The following is a 25,321-nucleotide window of genomic DNA, read 5'->3' as shown; positions in this document are numbered from 1 at the left end:
ATCAATTTCATCATTTTATTAGGAAGAAGATAAGTGTAGTTCTATGAGTTTTTGTTTGTTTGTGTTGTTGTTCTGTTTGTTTTCCTCCAAGGAGAATTACTTTATGCAAAATTGATTTTGTCTGCAGTGTTTGAAGAAGCAGGAGTGACAAAAGAAACTTTGGAAGGTCTTCCCTACCTATATAAGAATTCTGAGCAAGGAAAGGGATTAGAGAGAACACAGAAAAGAGATTGTGAACTTGGAAGGAAACGCTGACACTCCATTTACACAGAATCATGTAATTCCTATAGTAAGTTAGATATTTCAAGACTACATTTACCATTTGAAGTGACTTACGAACGTCGGGATTTAGTTTGAATGGCATAGAGTTAATGTATTTCTCACTAGTGCATTTTACTCCTCTGAAGATATTAAATAAGAACCATGTAATTAATTCCATGAGACCATAAGACCAGCCATAAACTCTACAGTGGCTAAAGAAGACTCTAATATCCAAAAAAGAGGGAATGAGGCTCCTGAAGATCTAACAAGAGAGGCGGGACCCATGAAAATAGGTCCTGAAGAACTGGGATCATGTGGGGGCTTTCTTTAACACTAGATCTGTGGGAAAAAAAGGAACCTCAAGTGTTAAGAAAATCAGCAGTCTGAAATAAACAAACTTTCACATGAATTTCCCCAGAGAAAATCACTGGGGAAAAAATCAACCTGCAGCTGAAAATCAACCTGCAGAAGTTTCTGAAGATTTTTAGAAACTGCAAGCTATATCACAAATTTAGTTTAAAAAGAAAAATCTTTAAGACTGACTGAAGGTTCAAGTGTTAGGCACCTTTCTTGCCTATGGAAGTCTACTTCTATTTTGTTTTAAATCAAGATTTCAGCATCAAGTTAAACATGTATTTGTTGCATTTCAATTTTGTTTAATCTTTCCTGTCCTTTTTAAAGGAAGACCAACTAGGCGGTGAAAGACTTGTAGACTGAAAACTATAAGGCATGGATGAAAGAAATTTAAGAAGACACAAAAAAATGGAAGGATATTTCATGCTCATGGATTAGAAAAATGAATATTGTTAAAATGTCAATACTACCCAAAGCAATCTATAGATTCAATGTAATCCCTATCAAAATGCCAATGGCATATTTCACAGAACTAGAATAAGTAATTCTAAAATTTGTATGGAACCAACAAAGACCTTGAATAGCCAAAACAATACTGAGAAAGAAGAACAAAGTTGGAGGTATCATGGTCCCTGATGTCAAACTACTACAAAACTAACCTCATCAAAACAGTATGATACTGACACAGAAACAGATACCTCACACCTGTTAGAATGGCTATTATCAAAAAGACAAAGAATAACACGTGTTGGGGAAGGTGTGGAGAAAAAGGGACTCTCGTACACTGCTGGTGGGACTGTAAATTGGTGCAGCCACTGTAGAAAACAGTATGGAGTTTCCTCAAAAAATTAAGAATAAAACTACCATATAATGCAGCTCTTCCACTTCTGGATATTTATCCAAAGAACATGAAAACACTAATTTGAGAAGATATATACACCCCTATGTTCACTGAAGCATTATGCACAACAGCCAAGATATATATGGAAACAATCTAAGTGTCTGTCAATAGGTGAATGGATAAAGAAGGAGTGGTATATATGTAATACAATGGAATACTACTCAGCCATAAACTGAAATACTGCTCAGCCATTTGCAATAACACAGATGTACCTAGATGTTATTACACTAAACAAAGTAAATCAGACAAAGAAAGACACATGTCTTATGATCTCCCTCATAAGGAGAATCTAAAAAAAATTTTTGTAACTAAAACAAAACCAACCAACAAACAAAATGAAACAAAAGTGAACTCATAGATGCAGAGAACAGATCAGAGGGGAAGGGGGTTGGGTGTGGGCAAAATGGTTGAAGGGGTCAACTGTATGGTGATGGATAAGAGCTAGACTTCTGGTGATCGCTTTGTAGTATATACAGATGTTGAATTATAATGCTGTACATCTGAAATGTATATAATTTAAAAAATTAATAAAATAAAAAGAAGGACTAACATTGTTAACAGTGTAATTAAAGAGTTTAAATTATTTTAGAAAGTAGATATTTATATTTACCATCACACTATAATTCATTTCTCTTTCTTCAAGACTGCACAGTTGATTATATTTTATTTTGTAATTACTGAATAGAATCAAAATATTTAATACCTATATGTTAAAGTGCAAATGTAGCTAAAACTGTTATGGTTCTACTATATTCACAGAGCTTTATTTGTTAAGAGGAAAACAATGGTGGAAATCGCTTTCTTATATACTGTTCTATAAAAGCATTCTCACACTGGGTCTAGCTGCTATTTTTTTTTTTTAGTCAACTCCTGGTTTCCTCCTGCCTCTGGAACTTGCATGTTCTATGGTCTGTAGTGATATTCATTGATGGGTGCTCCTGATATTCAGAAAAATGCTTTTCTTAGCCTCTTTCCCATAAAGTTCAGCAGTGACACCAGAGATTAGGTTTTGTGTGCTTTTCAGTTATGGATTATAAGAAACATCTCCTTCAAAAGACTCACTAGAAAAAAAAAAAAATCTCTGAGAGATAACTTCCAAATTAACTGTTTGATTCTCAACTATGAATCTATAACATGTTAAGCTAACAGGAGCCTACAACTTGCAATATTTTCATGAACTCTTTGAAAATCTTAATGACAGGAACCTCTATCAATATGAGAATTTACAATGATATAAGTAATCTACATGCACATATTCCTCATGTTTTGATTTCCTAAATAAAGCTTACATTTCTTTCTAATTCTTTCAAGACATTATCTTCCACGTATTTTATTTTATTTTTTCATGAATTGAACATGGACAAAATAGAAAAAGAAAAATCACAGCAAACTCGAATTCTTTACCATGCAATTTTCAACTCAATGAGAGCTAAAAATGTTATGAAAATTCTACAGTTAATCAATGCATTTAAAAAGAAAGCATCAAAATAAGTTAGAACGGGCTTCCCTGGTGGCGCAGTGGTTGAGAGTCTGCCTGCTAATGCAGGGGACACGGGTTCGAGCCCTGGTCTGGGAAGATCCCACATGCCACGGAGCAGCTGGGCCCGTGAGCCACAACTACTGAGCCTGCGCGTCTGGAGCCTGTGCCCCGCAGCGGGAGGGGCCGCGATAGTGAGGGGCCCGCGCACCGCGATGAAGAGCGGTCCCCGCACCGCGATGAGGATTAGCCCCCACTTGCCGTAACCAGAGAAAGCCCTCGCACGAACCGAAGACCCAACACAGCCAAAAATAAATAAATAAATAAATAAATAAATAAATAAGGGAAAATAATTTGAAAAAAAAAAATAATAAGTTAGAACTGGAAAAGAAAGAGCATTAAAACACTGTAGTTATGGGAGAACTGAATCTATTTTCAAGAGTTTCTTCTATTTTTTAGTTTGTTTCAAAATATGGAAAATAAAATAAACTTGATTTAAAAGATGATATTCTTTATCATATCATAAAATATTAGAAATTTCTTTACAGTATCAACAAAATAAATCACCAATAGTATAAGATAAGCTTTATGAATTTCTACTTTCATGTCACATTCTATATTGTATAGCAAATGTTTATTTATAATATGAATTCACAAGGCAATATAATTAGAAAATATTTCCAATTAGATTCAGTATTATGGCCCTAAAAAGGATGCATTATAAAAGTATACCTGCTATATTTTATCATGCATTAGAGATTTTAAGCAGGTAATCTACACAGCATCTGGAAACCTAAGCAGAGGCAAAGTCGGCTATAACAAAGGCACTGTAACAGTTCACCTTCAGTGAAGAACAATAATGCATTATTAAATTCACTTTCCTCCTCAGTGGTTACACTTAGCTGACCACAGCAAATTTGCTCACTGCCTGGTCCTCACAAGTTGGCAGAAAAATAGATTCTGTCACATTTAACGGGTTTAGAAAATGACAGGATGCCTCTTTTGTTTTAACTATAAACCATAATCTTTCAGAAGTAAATATAATTACAAATGCCTTTGGTCATGTCATTCTTAGGACAGATATTATATGTGGGTTATCACAAAAACAAATATCACCATAACTATCATTAATAAATGGAACTGATACTACATATCAAAAAATCCAGATTTTTTACAGTGCTTTCATTCTATATAACATCATAATTCTTATAATACAATAAAAATCTTTTTGAAATCTTATAGCTCTGTGGACATTATGGCAACTTGTAGGTTTTCATTTTATTTAAATTTATGTTACTCACACAAATTAGGATATTTGGTCTACCATAAAAATATCATAGGTAGCAAACTTACTAATCAAGTTCTACAATATTTCCTAAGCTAAAATTGGAGGTATTTTTAAAGTAATTGATTGATCAACAACATAAATAAAAATCTATATGGTGGTTATCTATTAATCCCATAAGCCCTTTCTTTACACATACATGTCCTATTAATACATGTTCTTTATTTTAAGTTTTGTTAAATACAAATTATTATATTTCATAGCATTTTTCACGAAGTAGGAAAGAAACAATATTCTGAACTTTATTTCCCTAGAAATATTTTTGTAAGTAATAGGTGCAAACTATGATGCTAGTATTTGTGGAAAATGAAGTTCATTGATTATTTTGTTCTTATGAAGTCCTGGTATATAAGGTTCCATAGAAATTTCACTTTAGAATGCTTTGCAATCAGGTGTATGGTATTAACTAGCCAACACTAAGCAAAGAAAGATTGCTTCCTTGGATGATACTGAGTATCAGTTACTCAAGAAAGTATTTTTATGGTTTCCTGGAATGACTTTCTATTGGCTCTTAAACTTTCTTTTATGTCTGACTTAATTTCTCTTAATGATTATAATTTTTAAAAAACTGTCATGGCTTACCTTAATATTTAATTATACAAATAAACTATACAATACCTTCAATAAAAAGGTAAATTATGGAAAATATCAATTAAAGAAAACATACATTACTTGACTATTTAAGATCTGGATTAATTCTTTTCTTTGCAAGACGCATATTGGATTTGCAATTTGTATTCATAAACTTACTCTACATATTACAGTTTATATATACTAGTTTAATTACATTACATTATTATTGATAATATCATATGAATTATTTGTTGTCATTAAACAGAGGTCTTCTGCCATAATTAAATGAAAACAATGTAAAAGCATAACATTTTTGCTTGGAATATCAGCGACAGTTTTACTTGGTGTTAAGAGTTAAATTTTTGTTATCTAAAAAAAATACACCCTGTGAAATTTGCTTTGCGATTGATTTTAATTATGTTGATTCTATGGGTTCTAAAAATTAGTTACTGCAGTATTCCATTCTAATATCCTTTAGCTTAACATCCTTTAAAAAACTTATTGACATTTATGGCAAAATCACTGATCTTTGCCCAGTTCTTTTCTTCAACATTACAAATTGCAAGGTTGTAAACAAAGTATAAAAAAATGTACCATTGTACAGAGAGAAACCTATTATGTGAAAAAAGAAATAGTAACTATCTTTAATCATCTGAATTAATTTCATACATACTATAATTTTTCTCATTTGGTGGTGCAGATTTAAATTATTAGCCATAAATAATTGGTAGAAAGAAAGAAATACATGTGTTTATAGTGTCCTATTGACTATTGATCATGTCACTTTCATGATTCTGAACTTCCCTCTTAAAATTCGCTCCTGATAAATAAATATTTCTCTTTTGGGGCTGGTCTAAACCAATGAGAATGGGATTATTTCGTCTCCATCCACTGCCATGATTCCTGAAACATTGACAGTGTTCAGTCCATGAGTGTTTCATACATGAATGCTGTAAGAAGACAAATTTTTGTTCAAAGAGAAAATATAAACTCTAATTTGAATTCTAACTTTAGAGTTTCTCACTGTACCTTCCATGTACTATGGAAAAAAATAATCATAAGGCTAGTCTACCTTTAAAAATAAAACCTAGAGCTTTGGTTATTTGAAGCCAAGAGTAGGCTTCAATTTGGACAATAAATGGACATTTTGAGAGGACTATAATCTCAGCTATTTGCATCATTAGCAATTATTCCAAGCCTATGAAGGCTCTTAGAATAAAAAGGATTATAGTGGAATCAAATATATATATATATATATATGAAATAAAAGATTGGAGACCCTTGAGGAATATGAATTAATAGTAAACAAAAAAAAAAGGAGGCTGTCTCCAATATTACTGGAATAGACTTCTCTCTCCTTCCACCCACTGCCTAAACTTGAATATTGCATTTAAGTTGGGGTGCAGCATGAGCTATGATTATGTTGGGATTGAAAGGATTTAGGTTCATCATTAGAAACTCAAAAGCAACAGAAGAAAAATTTAATCCTGTTGCCTTTGGCCTCTGAGTAATGTTTGGAGGAGAAACTGGAATCAGCATGCATCCCTTATTGGAGTCTTTATAGATTTATAATCCAATGTTGTTTTTTTCTTTAAGCTGGATCCTAGTAAAGATGATATAAACTGAAAACTCAAAATACTTAGATTAAAACAAAACAAACAAACTAAAAAAACCTCAAGAACAAATATGTAAATTGCAGTTTAGAGGAAAACTACAGAAAAAAAAACTTGATTTGCATAATGCTTTTATTTCCATGTATGGAGACATAGTTAAATTCTTGATTTCTTTCTCTGTAGACAAAGGGAACCAACATTCTTGAGCAGATAACTGTTCCAAATACTTTTCTAAGTGATGCATAGAGTATCTAACTTAAATCTTGTGAGATAAGGAAATACACTACCCATAAATTGCCCACCTGCCTAGATTTGGATTTTATTTTAGATAGCATAAGTGGAGAGAACACTGATTTGGAGAATGTGGCACTACTTGTCTTCAAAAATCCACCCCCCACCCCAACTGCAAGACAATTTATGACGTAGGGCATGTCTGGTCTTCCATCCTATCTGTAAATAATAGCAAAACTCAGAAAGGCATTCCATCCTTAGATATAGGTTTAAATGGACTATTTCTGTTAAAGGTCCTCAAGACGTGCCACGTCCTCTCCCTTGTCATGAGAGGTAACATGATAACATCCTTTAACACAATAATGATTTACTGCATATCTGTTTCCTAAAACTGTCTCATTGTTACCAGTAGAGCAATGCACACCACTGTCTATGAAAATTCTCAATCTAGCTTCAGGTGTAAAACTACACCTATTGCATGACTGTAGAGTAGGTGGAATGGAAAACTTCCTGTGCATTCATGATGGCCAATAAAATGGAAGGAAAAAACAAAGCCATGAGACACATAGCCATTTTTTAATAGAGTTTACATTTAGGCAAAGTATGGTAAGAAGTATGGCAGTTTTTAATAACTCCTATATATAGGATTGCCCCTCGGTATCATCAATTTAATTCAAAAGCTTCTCATTAGTATGCCTTAAAAAAATAAAAGAACAATGTCTTATGTCCTTCATTTAAAATTCACCTCTGAATTCTCAGCAACAAACAAACACTGTGCCTGCCATATAGCAGGTAATTGCAAATCGTTTGCTGAATTAATGAAGAAATGAAGAAATACAGAGAAAATTGCTTGCTTTTTTTTTAAATAAATGGTAAATTTGTTAGAATGCTGCTAAGAAATGATTTACAATGATTTATTTAAAGGTATGAGATTACAGCTATAAAATTATTCCATATCCTTCCACAAATGTTTCTTGGAATTGTGATCTTCTCTTTGGTGTTACTGCTTACATCAAATGACCACTGATCAGATAAATCATTCACCCCTTTATGTAATGCATTACAGCACACCATAGTGACAGACACTGCAGATCTGGTTGTAAATAACACAGACCCAAACTCGCGTTCACTGAGCTTGAAATGCAGTGACTTATGACTCCTGTCAGTCTGCTCCAGATGCACCGTCCACCCTCTCTACCTTGCTCTCTGATCTGTGTCACTTCAAGACGTGTCTGTGTCCTCTGGATGGATCATTCAACTGAATGCCCCAGCAAGCAGATCAGATGGAGCACCAAAATGTGGCAGCACGGCTTCTACTAAGCCCTGGATTACTGCATTATCCTCTCCAGTCACACCTTGAATTCTATTCCTATGCACAGTCTCCTTCCTGAAGGGACCTACCATGTATACAATATATCATACAGGCTGAGCACTTAATTCTCATAACAAAACTTTGTGATTATATTTCAGGTACTATTTGTCTATTTTCACAGATGAAAAACTGAAGGCCAAGGATGTTATATAATGTACCAGGTTTACAACTTTAACCTGGACTTGAATACAAAGAGGTCTAATTCTCAGACTATACTCGTTACCCCTGTGCTAGAGTGCTTCCAGTGAAAATTATTTCTTAAATGAATATGCAATTGATTTGTGAACTCAAACTTTTTTCACAAAAGCCTTAGGTTAGTTTTTGTCATGATAGAATAGATAGTAATTAATAATATTCATAAATAACAAATAAATTATAAAGTCAATTATACAGCAAATTGATAGATATAACTCAAAGAATTATATATTTATTTTTATGCTCCACTAGCAACCTCAAAATGTTTAATAGTTATCCCAATTGTAAAATTAATACAAAGATAATATCAAGCTACAAAATTATATTTAAATCTGTATCCATATACTTCAAATGCAGAAGGAAAGAAGGAAGGAAGGGAAGGAAGGAAAGAAGGAAGGAAAGAAAAAAAAAAGAAAGAAAGAAAGAAAGAAAGAAAGAAAGAAAGGAAGAAAGAAAAAGAAAGAGAGAGAGAAAGGAAGAAAGGAAGAAAGAAAAAGAAAGAAAACTACTTCCTTTTCTGGAAGTAGTTTTTACTGAAAAGTAATTAACAAAATATAGTCCATGAAAGAATTCAGTGTTGCCCCTTTTCAAAGGCTAAACCTTAAAGATAAATATAATTACAAGTTTGAAATATAGAGCCATCATTATTTTTTAAATGTATCCTAACCGTCTTTTAAAATATTCACAAATGTAAGAAGGCTAAACCACTTGTTTCCTTCATAAACAAAGAAGGAATATAATTATCCATTAATTTATCTATAGCAAGAGACTGTGATTTGAAACTGGGGTAGAGATACATGCCAGGACTTCCAAACTCAGAAGAAGAGAACAGAATGGCAGCACTTCATAAAAGTCCACTGATTTGGGCCACTTATCACAGATAAGGAATTCCCTCAAGGTGTGACCTCATAAAGGTTGATACATAATGACATTGAAAATTACATTTTACTTAGTTTTAAAGTAATTTGACTCCACATATCAAACATGAAACCTGCTTTCTAAAGTTTTATGTCACTTGCCATAGAATTAAAAAAAAATCCTATCAACTCTTTCTTCATCTTATAAAAGAATGCTGAACATTCAGACCAAATTGCTTGCATAAAAGTTTTAATTCTCAAACCAATCCAAACAAAAATTCATTTTTCAATAGAAAGACATGTAAAGAAGAAAATAAAATTATGGCTATTTTTAAGAGACATTTTCTGTCTTGTATCTTAAAGAATTACATTGACTATAAGTGAATAATTTCTAATAATGTCTTTTATGAGTGGCTCTTCTTAATCTGGGAATTTAGCAATTAAAAAATCTTAGTTATTACAATTTGGTGTGAATTATAGGACATCACGACCTTTGTCAACTACTTATAAAGGTAGTTTATCAAGAGTAGAAGCAAAAAACAGTTGTTTTTAAAAATTGAGAAACATACTGGGCATTCATACTTAAAGTTTAATCACCACTTAGGTGGAGCTACATGCAATTACTTTAAAAACCATCTCCATACACAATATATTGCATATAATTAATTCAATGAACTATCAAGGCTATAAAGTTTAAATAAGAAAAAATATCATTAAAAACCTCAGCTATGGTCTAAAAGTTAACTAAGCAAAGTGATCCAGTGAACAAACCTAATTAAAATGCCTGACACAAACAAAGCTTAGACAAAAAGCACTAAAAACAATTGAATACTTATTTTATTAATCTAATGAATCATGTATCATATCATTACAACTTTGTATATATCATTAATTTCATTCCTTTCACTTAAGCCTTTTATTGGGATTACTTCAGTTATTAGTTGGTCTAATGTATTGGTTACCTCTAAATCTCGCTCTACAATCTCTTCTTATCTTGTTGCATAAACCCTTGCGTGTTATTCAAATTGCTTCATTTATTATGATAGCTTCCCCATGTAAATTGTGCTGACTGCTCGCCCTTGCACAGTCCTCATTAGACTAATGAAAACCTTCAAACGAAAAAACTAAACAACCTGCCAAATAAAGGTCTGAGGTTATTATGAAAATTACAACTCTGGGAGCTGGAAGAAGCTCTATTCATTAATTCATGCTCAGCAAATTGCTAACTAATTTAGTTGCACTCCTCTGCATTAATGGATTATTTTATAAAAATGTTTTCCACAGCCCAAGACCTTTGGTGCATGCTTTTGAGAGGCTTGAATTCTAATCAACCTTAACAGTAAATTAGGAATGTAATATCTAAATAATAATTGGGATGGCATATGGAGGAAAATAGTGTTTAAAATCCCATGAAAGGTGCTTTTGGTTTTCAGCTTCATCTGTCAATTTCACAGTAGTTAAAACAATTGTACTTGTTTAATATTCTGAAACTGTAGCATAAGATACTAGCGACAACGGTAATGTAAAAATTTAAGGAAAGTTTAAAATATAGCTTCTACTGAAACAAAACAGATTTTCATATGCTGAAGTTAACACACACATTTCTAGGAATAGTTTGCCAAAAGGCACAAGAATAAGTGGTAATAGATAAGGAAAAGTCAGCGGAAAACATCATACCCAGTTCTCCAGAACGGGTGGGCAATATCTCTTTTAAAATATGTTCAAAATACTATCAGGTTTTTATGCATTTAAACATAATAGCCATGAGTTCCATATTGACCTTTCATCTAATGTGTTATATAAACTCCTCCAAATTAGTTCCCGTATTTTTTAAGATTTACCTGAGCTTTGCTGTCACCTTACAGGTCCTGCAAACAAGGCTGAATGGAGTGTTAAATCATTCCATCAAGTTGATGGAGGAATTCAAACTGCTTCAAGCACAAGAGACAAGGGGGCTATTACTCTTGCTTCTTAACTCATAACACAGCATTCAAAGTAGTATCACTCCCTCATCTATCAAATGAAGATAAAGCCCTGTGTGTTTGCCCATGTGCAGGGACACACATAAGCACATGTAAGAATATTAAAAAGTTTCAATAAAAGCAGACTGTGGATATAAGACAAGATTGGAAATATATTTTTAAATGTCATTTTTTTTCTTTTTTATTAAGCTCTTTAGAAGAGATTCTAATTTACATCTCAGAATAGAAAAATGTTCAAAAGTATTAGGTTGAAACATATGAGATTGTAGATATCTCCTGTTTTGTTCTACAAAAACAACATCACACGAAGCTTATCTGCAGAAACTGACGTTTATATTTTGCTATTAGTTTAGATAAAAAAGATTAAGAAAGCTCTCTGAGTCACTGAACTTTTAATGGCCTATATTTTTGTACATTTCTTAATATGTCTAATCAGGGAAGAAAGGACAGTGTTTTGTAGTTCTTTTAGAAACATACTTATTTGCCCACGCACGAAATAAAAATATACAAAAGAAAAATTGTTTTAGCGTCACTAAAAAATATCGGATATAATATTTCCAAAATGAAGTTTGAATTTGGAGCTAATTCTCAAATAAACATATAGAAGAATGTACACATTCCCTTTAGATCACTTCTACACCAGAATATGTAAAATTTCAACTTGAAACTAGAAAAAATAGAAATCCACGGTTTAAGCAATATGCAAATAAATTCCAAAATTAAAAATTAGAGATAATCAATTCAGTAAGTCAATAAACATCTTAAATGAAGGAAATAAAATAATTTATAATAATTCATAAATAAATCATTACATGAAGCAAATTTGTATGTGGAGCTAATATGTTAATCTACTAGTAATTTACTCCTACCTCACTTTTAATGCTATAAAAATATTAGCTATTGGCATGACTACATAAAAATATTTCTTAAACAGTGAGGAAGTGAGTCATTCTGTGCCTATCAAAAAAGCTCAAAAAAATAAAGCTGAATAAGTGGAATAATTAATAGTCTATTCTGTTTTTTCCATGGGGAAAAGACATTTCATCTGACTAAGTAAAAGTAAAACTATTACAGTAAGTAAAATTACTATAAATGTATATTATTATTTATGATGTATCCAAAACTAAATACTCTCTAATAGCTTTGGCATCTAGTTCATGAAAATTATCAGCAGTAGTAACATGATTCAACTTTCTCAGTGTCCAAAAAACTTTCCAAAACCTAAAGTTATGGATGCCCTGGAGAAGCAACTGACATCTTCAGCATCAATAAATGGCCCTATTTCTTTTAGTAATGTTCAAATTAATTACATAATAATAAATTCCTGGAAAATGTAAACTTTAGGTAACATTGAGGTAGTTCATTTTATAAGTGGCACACATATAGTGTGCTAACATTACCAAAATATAGAAATTTCTAAAGAAAAGGGTTTTCACTCTTTGCACATCTATATAATCACATGAGATACTAACAAGTTCAGATTTTTGATATATGTGTGTATGATATTTACTATAAATTAATTTGTGTAATGTTAATCTAGAATTGAAAAAAGAAAGTCATTTTTGAAGACAATCTTAAAATTAGAATTTTTAAACAATGAGAAATGTGCAAAAGGAAATATATTTCAAAAAAATTATTTCCACAAATAGGAGAAAAGTGATGGCAGTCATTTAAGAAAGATGTTTTGTAGGAAAGTGGTCCTCAAGGTTGGATGCTAAGAATAAAGCATTAATAAGAGGATATCCCAATATGGCCAGTTTACTAACTACTTTATTGCCTTTAGTGCTTTGTCCTCAAATTCAGAATACCAAAATGAGAACCTTCCATACAAGTCTGTTAACCATTGGAAATATTGGGTACTGCCCACGAAGAATATGTGACAAAAGAATATGCGACAAAAGAAATGTTTCATGGCCTGAAGCAAATCCCCTGTATTTCCTGCCTCATCTTAAATTATTCCTGCTTCTCAAATGGCAAGAGGTACAAACTATTATGTATGGAATAATCTACAAGGATATATTGTGCAGCACAGGGAATATAGCCAATATTTTATAATAACTATAAATGGAGTATAACTTAAAATTGTGAATCACTATATTGTATACCTGTAACATACAATATTGTACATCAACTATACTTCAATAAAAATATATATAATTAGAAAAAATGAAAAATAAAAAAATAAAATGTCAGGAGTCACCAATGAAAGTTGTCATATTTTTTATGAAAACAAATAAAGGGAAAAGCCTCAACCATAGGGAAAATTAGAATATATATGAAGAAAAATTCTGTGCAACTGTAGCAGCAAAAGAAGAAGGGAAGTTTTGCATTTCATATGGTTTATTTCACATATCTGACATTCAATAAATATTGATTATATCATTTTGGTTTATTTAGTCCAAGACTGAAATACACTAACATAAATTAGGTATTCAGTACTTAGTTCCAATTATAAATGCTCACATTTTCTATAACTGGAAAAAAGCTGATACTGTAGCATACAGTATCATATCTGTAGCATACATTTGATTTTTGGTAAGCAAAAAATTAGATAAATTCCATAATAACAAAAATGTGCACGTGAAACTACATGCAAGGTATGAAACATGCTAAAAAATGTGTTGGAAATAGCAGCAATTCAAGCAATTTTAGAAAAACCAGGGAAAAAATTATGCATAAGAGAATTAACACTGTAAATTAGCACCAAGAGACAGATTTTGTGGGGATAAAGAGAGAAGTGCAGCATAAAGAAACAGGGAGCCTGTTTATATAATTTAAATGTGGGGCATATATTTGGAGAAAACTCTAATTTGAAAAGATACATGCACCCCAATGTTCATAGAAGCACTATTTACGACAGCCAAGTCATGGAAGCAACCTATGTGTCCATTGACAGATAAATGGATAAAGAAGATGTGGTACATATACACAATGGAATATTGCTCAGCTATAAAAAAGAATAAAATAATGCCATTTACAGCAACATGGATGGACCTAGAGATTATCATACTAAGTGAAGTAAGACAGAGAGAAAGACAAATATCATGTGATATCTCTTATATGTGGAATCTAAAAAAAAAAAAAAAGATACAAATGAGCTTATTTACAAAACAGAAACAGACTCACAGGCATAGAACAAAAACTTATGGTTACCAAAGGGGAAAGGGTAGGGGGAGGGATAAATTAGGAGTTTGGGATTAACATTTACACACTTCTTTATATAAAATAGATAAACAACAAGATCCTACTGTATAGCACAGGAAACTATACTCAACATCTTATAATAACCTATATTGGAAAAGAATCTGAGAAATAATATATTATATATATACATACATATACATACGTAATTCTTTCGTTTCATATATATAAAGCTGAATCACTTTGCTGTACACCAGAAACTAACACAACATTGTAAATCAACTATACTTCAATTAAAAAAAAGAAAATGTCAATTAGTACTGCCTATTCCACTAAATTTAGACTGAGGGTAAAAATCAGCAATGTGTTTAAAATCCAGAAAGTTGCAGTATGTTTGGAAAAGTTAAAAGACATAAAATAGTTTTTGAGGCTATGAGCTGTATCATAGATTTCCTCAGCACATATCCTTGACAAACTCCCAATTTTAGTCAAAGTTCGTACTATTAAAATCATTTCTCCTTACACTTGGGATGCTTGAAACAATATTATATGTCTATTACTTCTTGATACACTAACTTGTTTTTCATATTTATATTTTAAATGTACTTTAATTAAACTCTTCCTGGGTTCAAAAGCCCATTAGAGTGTTTTTATTTTAAAAACTAAGTAGCAAATTTACTCAGCACTTAGTACTTCTGAGTTCTAACACCTGTAAAGCCACTGGTTCTTCAACTAATAGTGACGTAAATATTCTAATAGAGTAAAGTCAATAGCTTTTTAATATTAAGAAGATTTTAAAATGCTTAAAAGTTACTGGTGATTAAGATTTTAGACCACAGTGATTCTCAGCATACAAATTAATTCTGGTATCTATTTTTAACATCAATGTTTTCTTAAGAATTATTATCTTTTGAATGATTTAAAGTGGTAGGCAGCAAATTACATTTAAGAAGTTCAAGCCTAAAATGACACAAACATGTAATTAATTTCTCTACAAATGTCTCTAAATGAAGTCACTTGTTTTAATACAGATATGTATAGTAAGAATGTTACAGGGCAAGTATGCGGCACATGATACATGTAGTCATGAAAGAAAACAATTTTTAATTTAGTAGACCCTATCAATCTAGAAAGCCTATGAATATTTACTATTAATTCAGTATGCTGAAAAATAGATAAAAGAGAGTACATAAAAGAGATGAGCATCATATAATAAAATTCTTACTATAAGAGTATCAAAATCTATTACAATGTCCACGATTCCATAACTACATTTGAAATTATGAGTTTAAAGTGAGTGTCACATTTCTAGGGAGAATATTAAAAACTTACTTTCCTTTATAAAATATACATTAAAATATTGAAAAACTGTTGGGATATGATCAAGGTCTTTATTCTGACAGCAAAACCATTTAAAAAACTTAAGATGTGATAAGAAGTACCATTAGTGCTATAGAAAGTTTTTGTGTATATTCCTGGCCAGAACATTCTACTGTTTCATATAAATGTATGTTCTTAAGGTTATGAAATTCCACCTTTTGCCTTTCATCATCACAGTTACTTTAACTTACTTTCATCATCTCTTAGAATCTTCTAGTAATTTAGCACAGATCAATATGCATTCATAGATTGTCTAGTCTGTTTAAAGCAAATGTAATACACACATGACTCCAAGGAGTATACAGTCTAGTACTGGAAGCAGACCAATGAAAAAATAACTTCCAAATAACAAGGAAAATGTTGTAACGAAGATTTGGGGGGCAGGCACACAGGAAAACCAGCAGTGGGATTCCCTATATCAACCTAGTATGGTATCTCAGGAAAGGCTCTACGATGGCAAAGTTATAATAGTAGTAACAAATAGATGATAGGTATATAGACAGATGATGGGCAGATAGGCAGATAGAACTCAAGACTCACGGAAAAAGAAAGTTACAAAAATTATAGTCAACTCAACTTGAAACATGAGATTGTAGAAAGCTCCTCACCAAAAATTCCAGTGAGATTCATTATTCCAATCACATTATTGGTCATTCCTTTGGTGGTGTCTTCACTACCACCTCCGGGCTTTTATATTTCACTCCCAGCCTTTTTTCACCAAGGTTCCGCAAGAGAATTAAAACCTAATATCCTGACAACCATTGTATATCATAAAACTTCTCTCTTATGCATTTCAAGTGAAACTAGCTATGTAGCATCTATGGGAAAATTGAGAAATTAATCACTAAAATCATTTTCTATAGGACTTCATTCTTTCATAGAACCCTAGTGGAGAATGGCTACTTAACCCAAATAATGAATTTTTATATTTCAATATTCTTACTTGAAACTTAAATCCTCTATGCAGTTTTATATTTTATTACTATAAAAATTTCCATAATATTTCCTCAAATTGGTTTTTGATTAAATATAAAAGGTATATGTCAAAAGATACATAAGGCATTATATATTCTTCTTCATTTTTGAAGAAGAACTCACAGAAAATTAGAATTAGACATTTAGAGGCAATCTCATTCACTGATGCACTTGTATATATTCCACCCAGCTTGTGATAATATTTGATAGCGAATTTTAAAATAAATAATTAGGGAGTTGCCTTAATGCTGCTCTCAAATATACCTAGATTTTGACATGTTAGCACCTAGAAAAGATGACCATTTTCTTATTAATTGCATAATGCCGATAATTTAATTTATAGAAATACAGTGTTCTTTCTTCCTAAGGACTCAGCAGAGCTGTTTTCATGTTGAATAGAAAAATGTTTATGTAAGCATTTTTACTTTTTGTGAATAGTCATTTTCGAGGAAAAACGGTTGCTCCACCTTAACTTAGCCTTTCTCCAATCATTTCTCTCTGATTATCTAAATAGCCAATTTTACTTATCTTCCTTTTTGACAGCCAATGAATTGTACCTTTTGTATAATTATGTTTTCCAAAGAAACAATCCTTTTCATAACACTGATTACTTGATATTCATGTCAAAAAAAGATAGTCAAAGTATCCAGTCTATATTATTAATAAAATTTGAAAATATTAAATTAAGATGAAAAAGATATGGCAGGGCTCCAGTGGTCCCAATTTAAATTTACCATTTGAAAACATTAATTTGCATCCAATAGCATAAATTTCCAACATGCATGTAAAATAATATTTCAATTGTCCATGAAAGTATTTCATGAAATAAGGCATGAAAAGACAAATTTTTGCCTGTGAAAATGAGTTTTCTGGTACAAATAAAATATAAATAGGAAACTCTCACAGCTTTGCACAATCTGTGCTTTGTTATTTGTTGCATACACTTTAGAAACAACTACTAGTACATTGGTTGATAAGATTCACTATATTTCTTGGTTGATCAAATGACCATGTGTCTTTTAATCCAAAAAATAATCATAATAATCCTTTGTATATTGTCCTTGCTCTATTATGCTAAGTAAAATGACAATTGACCCTAAAAGCACGGAGAAAGACGAACTATAGTCCTTGAGGAACTCAGAGATAACAATTAAAACAAACAATTCTCTTTTTTAAAACGTACTGGAAAATAAATGAACATTTACCTGTTGTTTAAGAGAAATATGTCTCATTCATATTTCTTTTTTGTTGAATAGGCATTTTACTTAATATTGTAGGTTTTTAAAATGTTTATATGCCATCTTCTAATATAATCTAGAAATATACTTTGTTCTGTGGTTAAAACCTAGTTCATATGTTGAGCAGGAAAAACAAGACCTCATAATCATATATTACCTTTTTCAATATGCATCCTTTTCGACTCATGTCCCATGTCATGACCAGCCAAATCTCCCTCTTTGGGCCCAGGGAGTACGTTTGGTGATAAACCCATCAGCATCTGGTTCATGGACAAACCATTCTGATGGACAGCTGTCAAGTCAGAAACAAAAGAAAAAAGACTAAAACACCATAATACAAAATATTCAAATAACTTATTTAAACTCTTTTGGACTCAGAAATAAATATAATATCATGGTCTAACTTTAAAATTATAATCTATCTCTAAGTTGAACACTGTGAGAACTGATAACTATGATAATTTTTGAGAACAAGCAGAAATATATTGAAAATGAAACTGCTTTATCTTATTTTTATTTCACATAAAATATGTATATTTTCTCATGTCTGGAATACTTTTGAATGGCCATACCCCTATAACCATTACCAATGAAATATTCAAGCTTTATCTAGTGTATCACATTCTCTCCTTAGCATATAACCTTCCTTAACTCTGCAAAAACTGCAACCTTAACGTTAGAACACTCTTTAACACTATAAAGTTAAAACATAATTTAAAAAAATTCTAGTGGCATGAGAGGGCAAATAGAGTTTTCAACAAGTTAAGGCATTGAAATAGCTGTTTCAATAGTCCTATTCTATTCTAGTCAATAAAACACGAAGTTTCACAGATATCAAAGTACTTCTTTAAAAATTGGGATTTGAACTCAAATTTAAAAATAAAAGAGCCCAATTAATACCTATTAAATGGTTGAATGATTAAAAACAGTAATTTCTTTCTTGAACTATTAAGAGTAACCTGTCACTACTGAAATGATAAAGCAGATGATCAAATACCCTTATGATCACAATCCAGTCAATAAATTTCTTAATAAATTGCCCATGAAAATCTTGGTTTTGTGCAAAAATTTTGAAGAAAAATCATTCCATAAAATCTTACTTTCACTGCAAAAAATATAGTTTTAAAATATGTATAGAATAATGTATAAGACTATGTTAGGAATTACCATTTGGAAATCACCATAGTAATAATTGGTTCAGGGAATAATCTTCAATGAACAATTATGAAAGTAGTGAAGTGAAAGTTTGATGAATAGAACATTTACATAATGTTAAGATATCTCCTCACAAGATACTTATTATCTACAAAGGTTAAAAACAATTTAAAAAGGAACTTTGCAGGAGAGAAATCTAGAAGTCCGTCACTACCTCAGCCAAGTGATGGTTATCACAAGTATTGGCAAAATATCATATATCTTCTGAAATCATGCACTGAGAAGGACACACTATCATGTCTGTGTCATTCCTGCCAAAAATACATAACTTAAGTCAAATTATGAGAAAACATCAAAAAATTCCAACCTGAGGGACATTCTACAAAATAAATGGTATGTATTCTCCAAAAATGTCAAGGTACTGAAAGATATAAAAGATTAAGGAACCGTTTCAGATTTAAAAGGATTAAGGGCACATGACAAGTAATTTCACCATGTGATCCAGGATGGGATTTTGGACCATGAAAGAAAAATCTCTTATTATTAAAAATATTAGTGAGGAAAAAAAAGGAAAAAATAATAGTGGGAAAGCTGGTGAAATTTGAATAAGGTGTGCAGCTTAGAGAATAGTACGATAATAGTCTTAATTTCCTGATTTTAATCACTATTCTGTGGTTATGTAAGGGAAATTCCTTGTTTGTAGAAAATAAACAATGGAGTATTTGAGGTAAAGAAGCACAATGTCTGTGATAAAGACAATAAGGTGGCATTAGGCCTTTATCAGGTATATCTTTCAGAAAGATCAACTGATTGAGTGAAACTGGATGATAAATATTTAAGAATTTTAAATTATTTTTGAAAATTTTATCTTAGTCTAAAGTATAAAATAAATATGCATACATTTGCACATGTATGTGTGTATATGCATATATGTGTACACGTGTGTGTACATGTGTCAATATTTCCATTTGGACAATTATGGTAGTCCATGCATGTGAAAGTAATTACTTTGTTTCTATCAAGAATTTTAAAATATGATTAGTAAAAAAAAGAATATATATAAAAACTCTCAAATCTTCCCCTATTTGTCTGTATTTCCGATTAAGTATTATGAAAAAAATATAATTTTCTTTTCTAGAACAGCTCCTTTCCAATGAGACCTTAAAAAGCATTAGACATGAAACCAAATATTCATCATTAAATTTCTGATTCTAGCGACAGCATGGCACAAAGGCATACTGAAAATATTTTATTTGAAAAATGCTTGGAAGTAGTGTGAACTGAGGTTTACCAGCCCCAGAAATACAATTGATTTGGCAATGATTATCAAGTGCTATATCCATTTTTATTAATAAACAGTAACAATCATCTCTTACAAACTTAGGGAAATATGTTATAAACAGGCTAAATAAAGTATACATATTTAGAATTACATTGAATTCTATGTAATTGTCAATGATTGACTATTTTAAAAATAATTTTATTACATACAATTTGACCAATATTTACGTTATCTGCCTCCACAGTATCTATATTGAGGATATGCAAACTTTCCTTTATAGCTTATAAAGACACTTTCTAGGAAATGCTTTTTCCTATTATGAAGATATTCTCAACAACCAAATAACTTCAATAAATTTTGTGTAATTCGATGAAGTTTATGCTATAAGCATGATTTCCTAAAATAATAACTAAAGCCTGTAAACAATACAGTAAGTATTGGTTTTAGCAACCAAGGTAGTCACTGTTAATATGCTCATTTTATTGGTAAACAATATTAGATTCTTGTACATACACAAAATAACCAGTTAATTGAATGGTGTATTAACTTTACTCTTAATTTTCTTGGCCATGAGGACCAGGATTGAATATCTGAAAATGTGATCATGAAATAAAATATAACCTTACTTTTTAGAATTTGATAATAATAACATGTGATGATAATATGCATTATTGACTGTTACTAATCCAAATCCTAAAATTTAACCAATTTCACACTCTTCAATCTATTGATCTTCTGAATGACTACAAAATGTTTTAAAAATCAGTTATTTTGAATTCTGTTTCTTTTATTCCTCTTTGTGGATGTCTTTGTCAATGCAAGGATGAAGTTTAAAAATTAGTGAATTTTTAAAAATGGAAGGGATGGGATTGAAGGAACGAAAAGGAATAAACCATAAACAGTATACTTGGATGCTAGGTATTTGAGAGTTGGAGATGTTTACCTCAGAAACTAATCTAGAAGGTTACTTACTTTCTCTGTTTCATAGCTCAAATCTTTATGTGTGGCATCAAAGAGGGAGTTTATATCAGAACCTGTTTATGTAGTACCATACCTCATGATATTGCAAACTGGGAAACATAATTTTGAGAGATGGCTATTGCTACAAAGCATCAGAACATGATACATCTGAGATCTATTTGGAATGAGGGCATTTTGATTAGAAAAGCCAGCTGCACCTACTAAAGTTTAAAATGGTGACAAGTGGAAGTATGACACCTACGGATTCTGTCCGAGGAGCTCTCAGTCCGCGCTGGGGAGCTGGACACGCTGCTGCTGCGGTGTGATGATGGGTGGCTGCCAGGCCTTCGGCCCTCCTCCAGGGAGGGGGCAGGCGAGGGGCTGTCGGGAACACGCTCCTACACCACCATGGTTGGGGGGTGAGGAGGGGGAGAAAAGAGGTAAATACATTGGACCTTTGCTTAAGGAATGTTGATTTTTCTTAATTCTATAGATACGTGAAGACAAACACATTTTTTCATCAACATTTAACTGGATTAAAAGACACCTTTTATCTTGAGGAAAGTCAAAGTAAGGAAAGACTAGAAAGGAAAATGGTTCTATAGGTGAACATCGCTGTAGTAATGGCAAATGTCATTCCCTTCTTTGGATAAAAAGAGAGATCAAAAAAGACATCCAGTTTAGAACCATTAGACAGCAAAGAATTAACAGAATGAAGCAGGTTTTAATTGTAGACAATTATCAATTTAAAAAATCTTTAAATAAACTATATTGCTTCAGCAAGTGTCTAGGATCATTTAACACACAGATTATCACCATGACATCATAATAATAATACTGGAGGCATTGTTAACACCTATTTCATTATGGGGCTGCTCTGGACATACCTAGACAGTCACATTTTAAGGCATCATGGAAATCTATTATTATTTAACATTTGAATAATTTTCTTTGATTCTAATAACTTTCAGGCTCCTAGCTCCAATGCAACCACACAAATATATTAGGGAAAATTCATGAAATACGTATTAGTTGTATCACAGGGAAACCTGGTATCATGTTTCCTGATACTGTTCTATGTTAACACTCAGGTCCCACTCCATACCTTCCCCTTTAAGTCTTGCACCTTCCCTATGAGACCAATGTGCAAATGTATTGTATAACTGTCTCCAATGAGCTATTATAGAGTTACTGATTAAGAAATACGATACTCATTTGTTAACATTTTCTTCGAGCAACAAGATGTTTATACCTTCAGCTATCAACACACACAGGTCTTGAAGAACAGTCTTTTCAATAATTCATAAATATTTGGAAGTGTACAAGTAAACTGATACATGATACATAATAAATAATAAGTAAATTATTCCTGATTAGAGTGCAAAGATGCAAATATGGAAAAAAGCAGACTTTTTAAAAGAAAAAAGTTCTAAAATGGAATCGGCCTGTAGGAGGCTGTTTTCAAAATATCAAAGGCTAATGTAATATGGAAAACAGACAAGGCTTTGTACTAACAGAGAAAGAGGGTAATGTATGTCTTCAATCTCAAAGGTTCCTTTAAGCCTTGTGATGGGTTGCAATTCTACTTTGAATTAGAATCACCTGGGAAGTTCTTCAACCTGCCTATGCCTGGGATTTACTCCCCAAGATTCTGGCTTACTGAGGGTCATGAGTTGAATTGTGTCGCTCCAAAATGATTGAAGTCCTGACCCCCAATACCTATGAATGTGAGCATTTGGAAATAGGGTATTTGCAGATGAAATTAGTTACAATGAGGTCATATTAAAGTAGGGTGGGCTCTTCATCCAACATGACAGATGTCTTCACAATAGGACATTGTGAAGATATGGGGAAAATGTGAAAGATGGAAAAATTGTGAAGAGGTAAAAATGTCATGTGAAGATGAGGTACAGATCTGAGCTCTGCAGCTGCAAGTCAAGGACTGCCAAGGATTGCGGGCCACCATCAGAAACTACGGAGACGCAAGGAAGGATTCTACCTAGAATTTCAGAGGGAGCATGGCACTGCTGACATCTTGCTTTTGACTCCAGAAATGTGAGGGTATAAATTTCTGTTGTTTTAAGCCACCCAGTTTGTTGTACTTTCTTACAGCAGCCTTATACACTGAGTCTGAAGGGGGGCCCAGAAGCCAGTATTTTTTAATGCTCTCCAGGCGATTTTAACGTATATCCAAGACTGAGCACCACTTGTTTCATACCCTTTTAATTTTTCAGTCCTACACATTGTCAATAAACATCTTCAACAGAGGTTTCATTCTTGAGGATCATGACAAGTAAAATGAAAGTAACCCCCAGGATGGCCAAGCCCTCTTCCAAAAGCCATACATAAAACTGTTTCTCAATATATATTCCATAGAATAAAAAATAGTCCCATAAGAAACTTTACAACAAATAATTTGCCAGGTCAAACAATATTGTACCAGAGGAAAAAAGAAAAAAGAGTCAACTAAATTCTACTCTCAAAAGTTGCAAGACGTATTTTTAAACTCTATGTCTCAACATGCAAAATGAACACAATATTAGTTATTTTTTCCACAATAAATAAATCAAACAAGCTATGCTTCTAAATGGTCTAAGTTCTTTAGTTCACATGGCAAACAAATGACCTACATTTCTGAAAAACAAACACATATACGATTTAAAAGAGCGGAGAATCCACATCTGGATGCCAAAAGTTACTTCCTATCTTCTAATTATAATTTAAAAGCAGCTGGGATTATAAATCTTTCTTCTTAACATTCACCCCTACCTTAAGCTATGAAGCAGCTTCAAACTATACATTTATTATGTGTTCAGTTTGATGAGTTTTGTCGAGATCTAGACTGTTTCCATAACCCCAGAAAGATTTCTCATGCCCCTTCCCAGCCTATTCCTCCCATCCCCAGAAGCAACAGCTTTCTGAATTCTATCACCAGGGAGTAGTTTGGCTGGTTCTAGAATTTCATAAAAATGGACTCATATAGTACATACTTTTTATGTCTGGTTTTTTTTACACAACAAAATGTTTTTTAGATTCATTCAGGTTATCCCATGTATTAATAGTTTACCTTTTTTACTTTTTAATATATTCAATTGCACAAATATCCCACAATTTTTAATTTAAAAATAAGGCAATAAAGTTCACATCAAGTCCTTGCAATCACAAATCAAAGGATAATCTTGGCTTCTGTGCAGCATTCAAAGGCTGAAGTTTGTATCATTTTTGGAATATCTGTGCACTTATTATAGAGTATGGATTTATAAAACTGTATAGAACTCCTTTTTAGTCTGTATAAATGTATTAATAAGCCATGCTATAGTTAACTGCATATATGACCAGATATACACGATATAGAGTCTAACCTTGATTTCTCAAAATTCTGATAAAGAGGTACATAAGTTTGCTAAGCTTTAAAGCTAATTCCTAATACATCTAACTCTTAACACTTGGATTATGCAGAAACACATGGTATATATTTAGGAAACAACATTATTATATTTTTATATAAATAAAATTTTCTAAATTAGCCATTCTATTTTCTCCAAAAGTTCACTCAATGTTTATACATCAATACATTTTAATATTCCTCTTAATAATTATGTAAGTGATCATATTTTCAGTGGCATGTGTTTAGCCAAATAGAGGTAAAGTGCAATCTTGAAATAAATCAATCCCTCTAAAATCATTTTGCAAGTCTGAGTTTCCTGTCATAATAGATTTCTCAGTGGCACTAATGGAAAGCATGAAAAACTGATTTTTTTCCTGAGATATTTAACTCATAAAATACATAAATATTTAATGCACAAAACTCTAGTAACAATGACTGTGCCATTGAACAATTATTTATTTATTTTCCACATAAGTATAACAATTTCTTCATTAGTCAATTTTATTTAACTGTAAAAGTTTTCCTTGATGATTCTTTTCATTCATGCATTATTCACTTTTTCACTTATACATTCATAACACTCTAAAGGTCACATAATAAACTAAGTCAAGAATAAGCTAGATTAAAATCTTAAATCATAA

General features: G+C 31.8%; 1 protein-coding gene across 1 annotated transcript in view; it reads right to left on the bottom strand.

The window, feature by feature from the left end:
- The window catches only part of DACH1 (dachshund family transcription factor 1), a 411,296-nt gene that overhangs the window by 97,007 nt on the left and 288,968 nt on the right, over positions 1–25,321 (bottom strand). Inside the window, exons 5-6 of the mRNA XM_007186196.2 lie at positions 21,555–21,690; positions 18,053–18,187 (exon numbers count right to left, since the gene is read on the bottom strand). Coding sequence (XP_007186258.2) covers positions 18,053–18,187; positions 21,555–21,690 — 271 coding nt within the window. The remainder of the gene's footprint in view (positions 1–18,052; positions 18,188–21,554; positions 21,691–25,321) is intronic.

This window comes from Balaenoptera acutorostrata, chromosome 18 (genome assembly GCF_949987535.1).
Source record: "Balaenoptera acutorostrata chromosome 18, mBalAcu1.1, whole genome shotgun sequence".
Lineage (NCBI taxonomy): Eukaryota > Metazoa > Chordata > Mammalia > Artiodactyla > Balaenopteridae > Balaenoptera > Balaenoptera acutorostrata.
The sequence above is the reverse complement of the archived record's forward strand: the minus strand, read 5'-3'. Positions and strand labels throughout refer to the sequence as shown.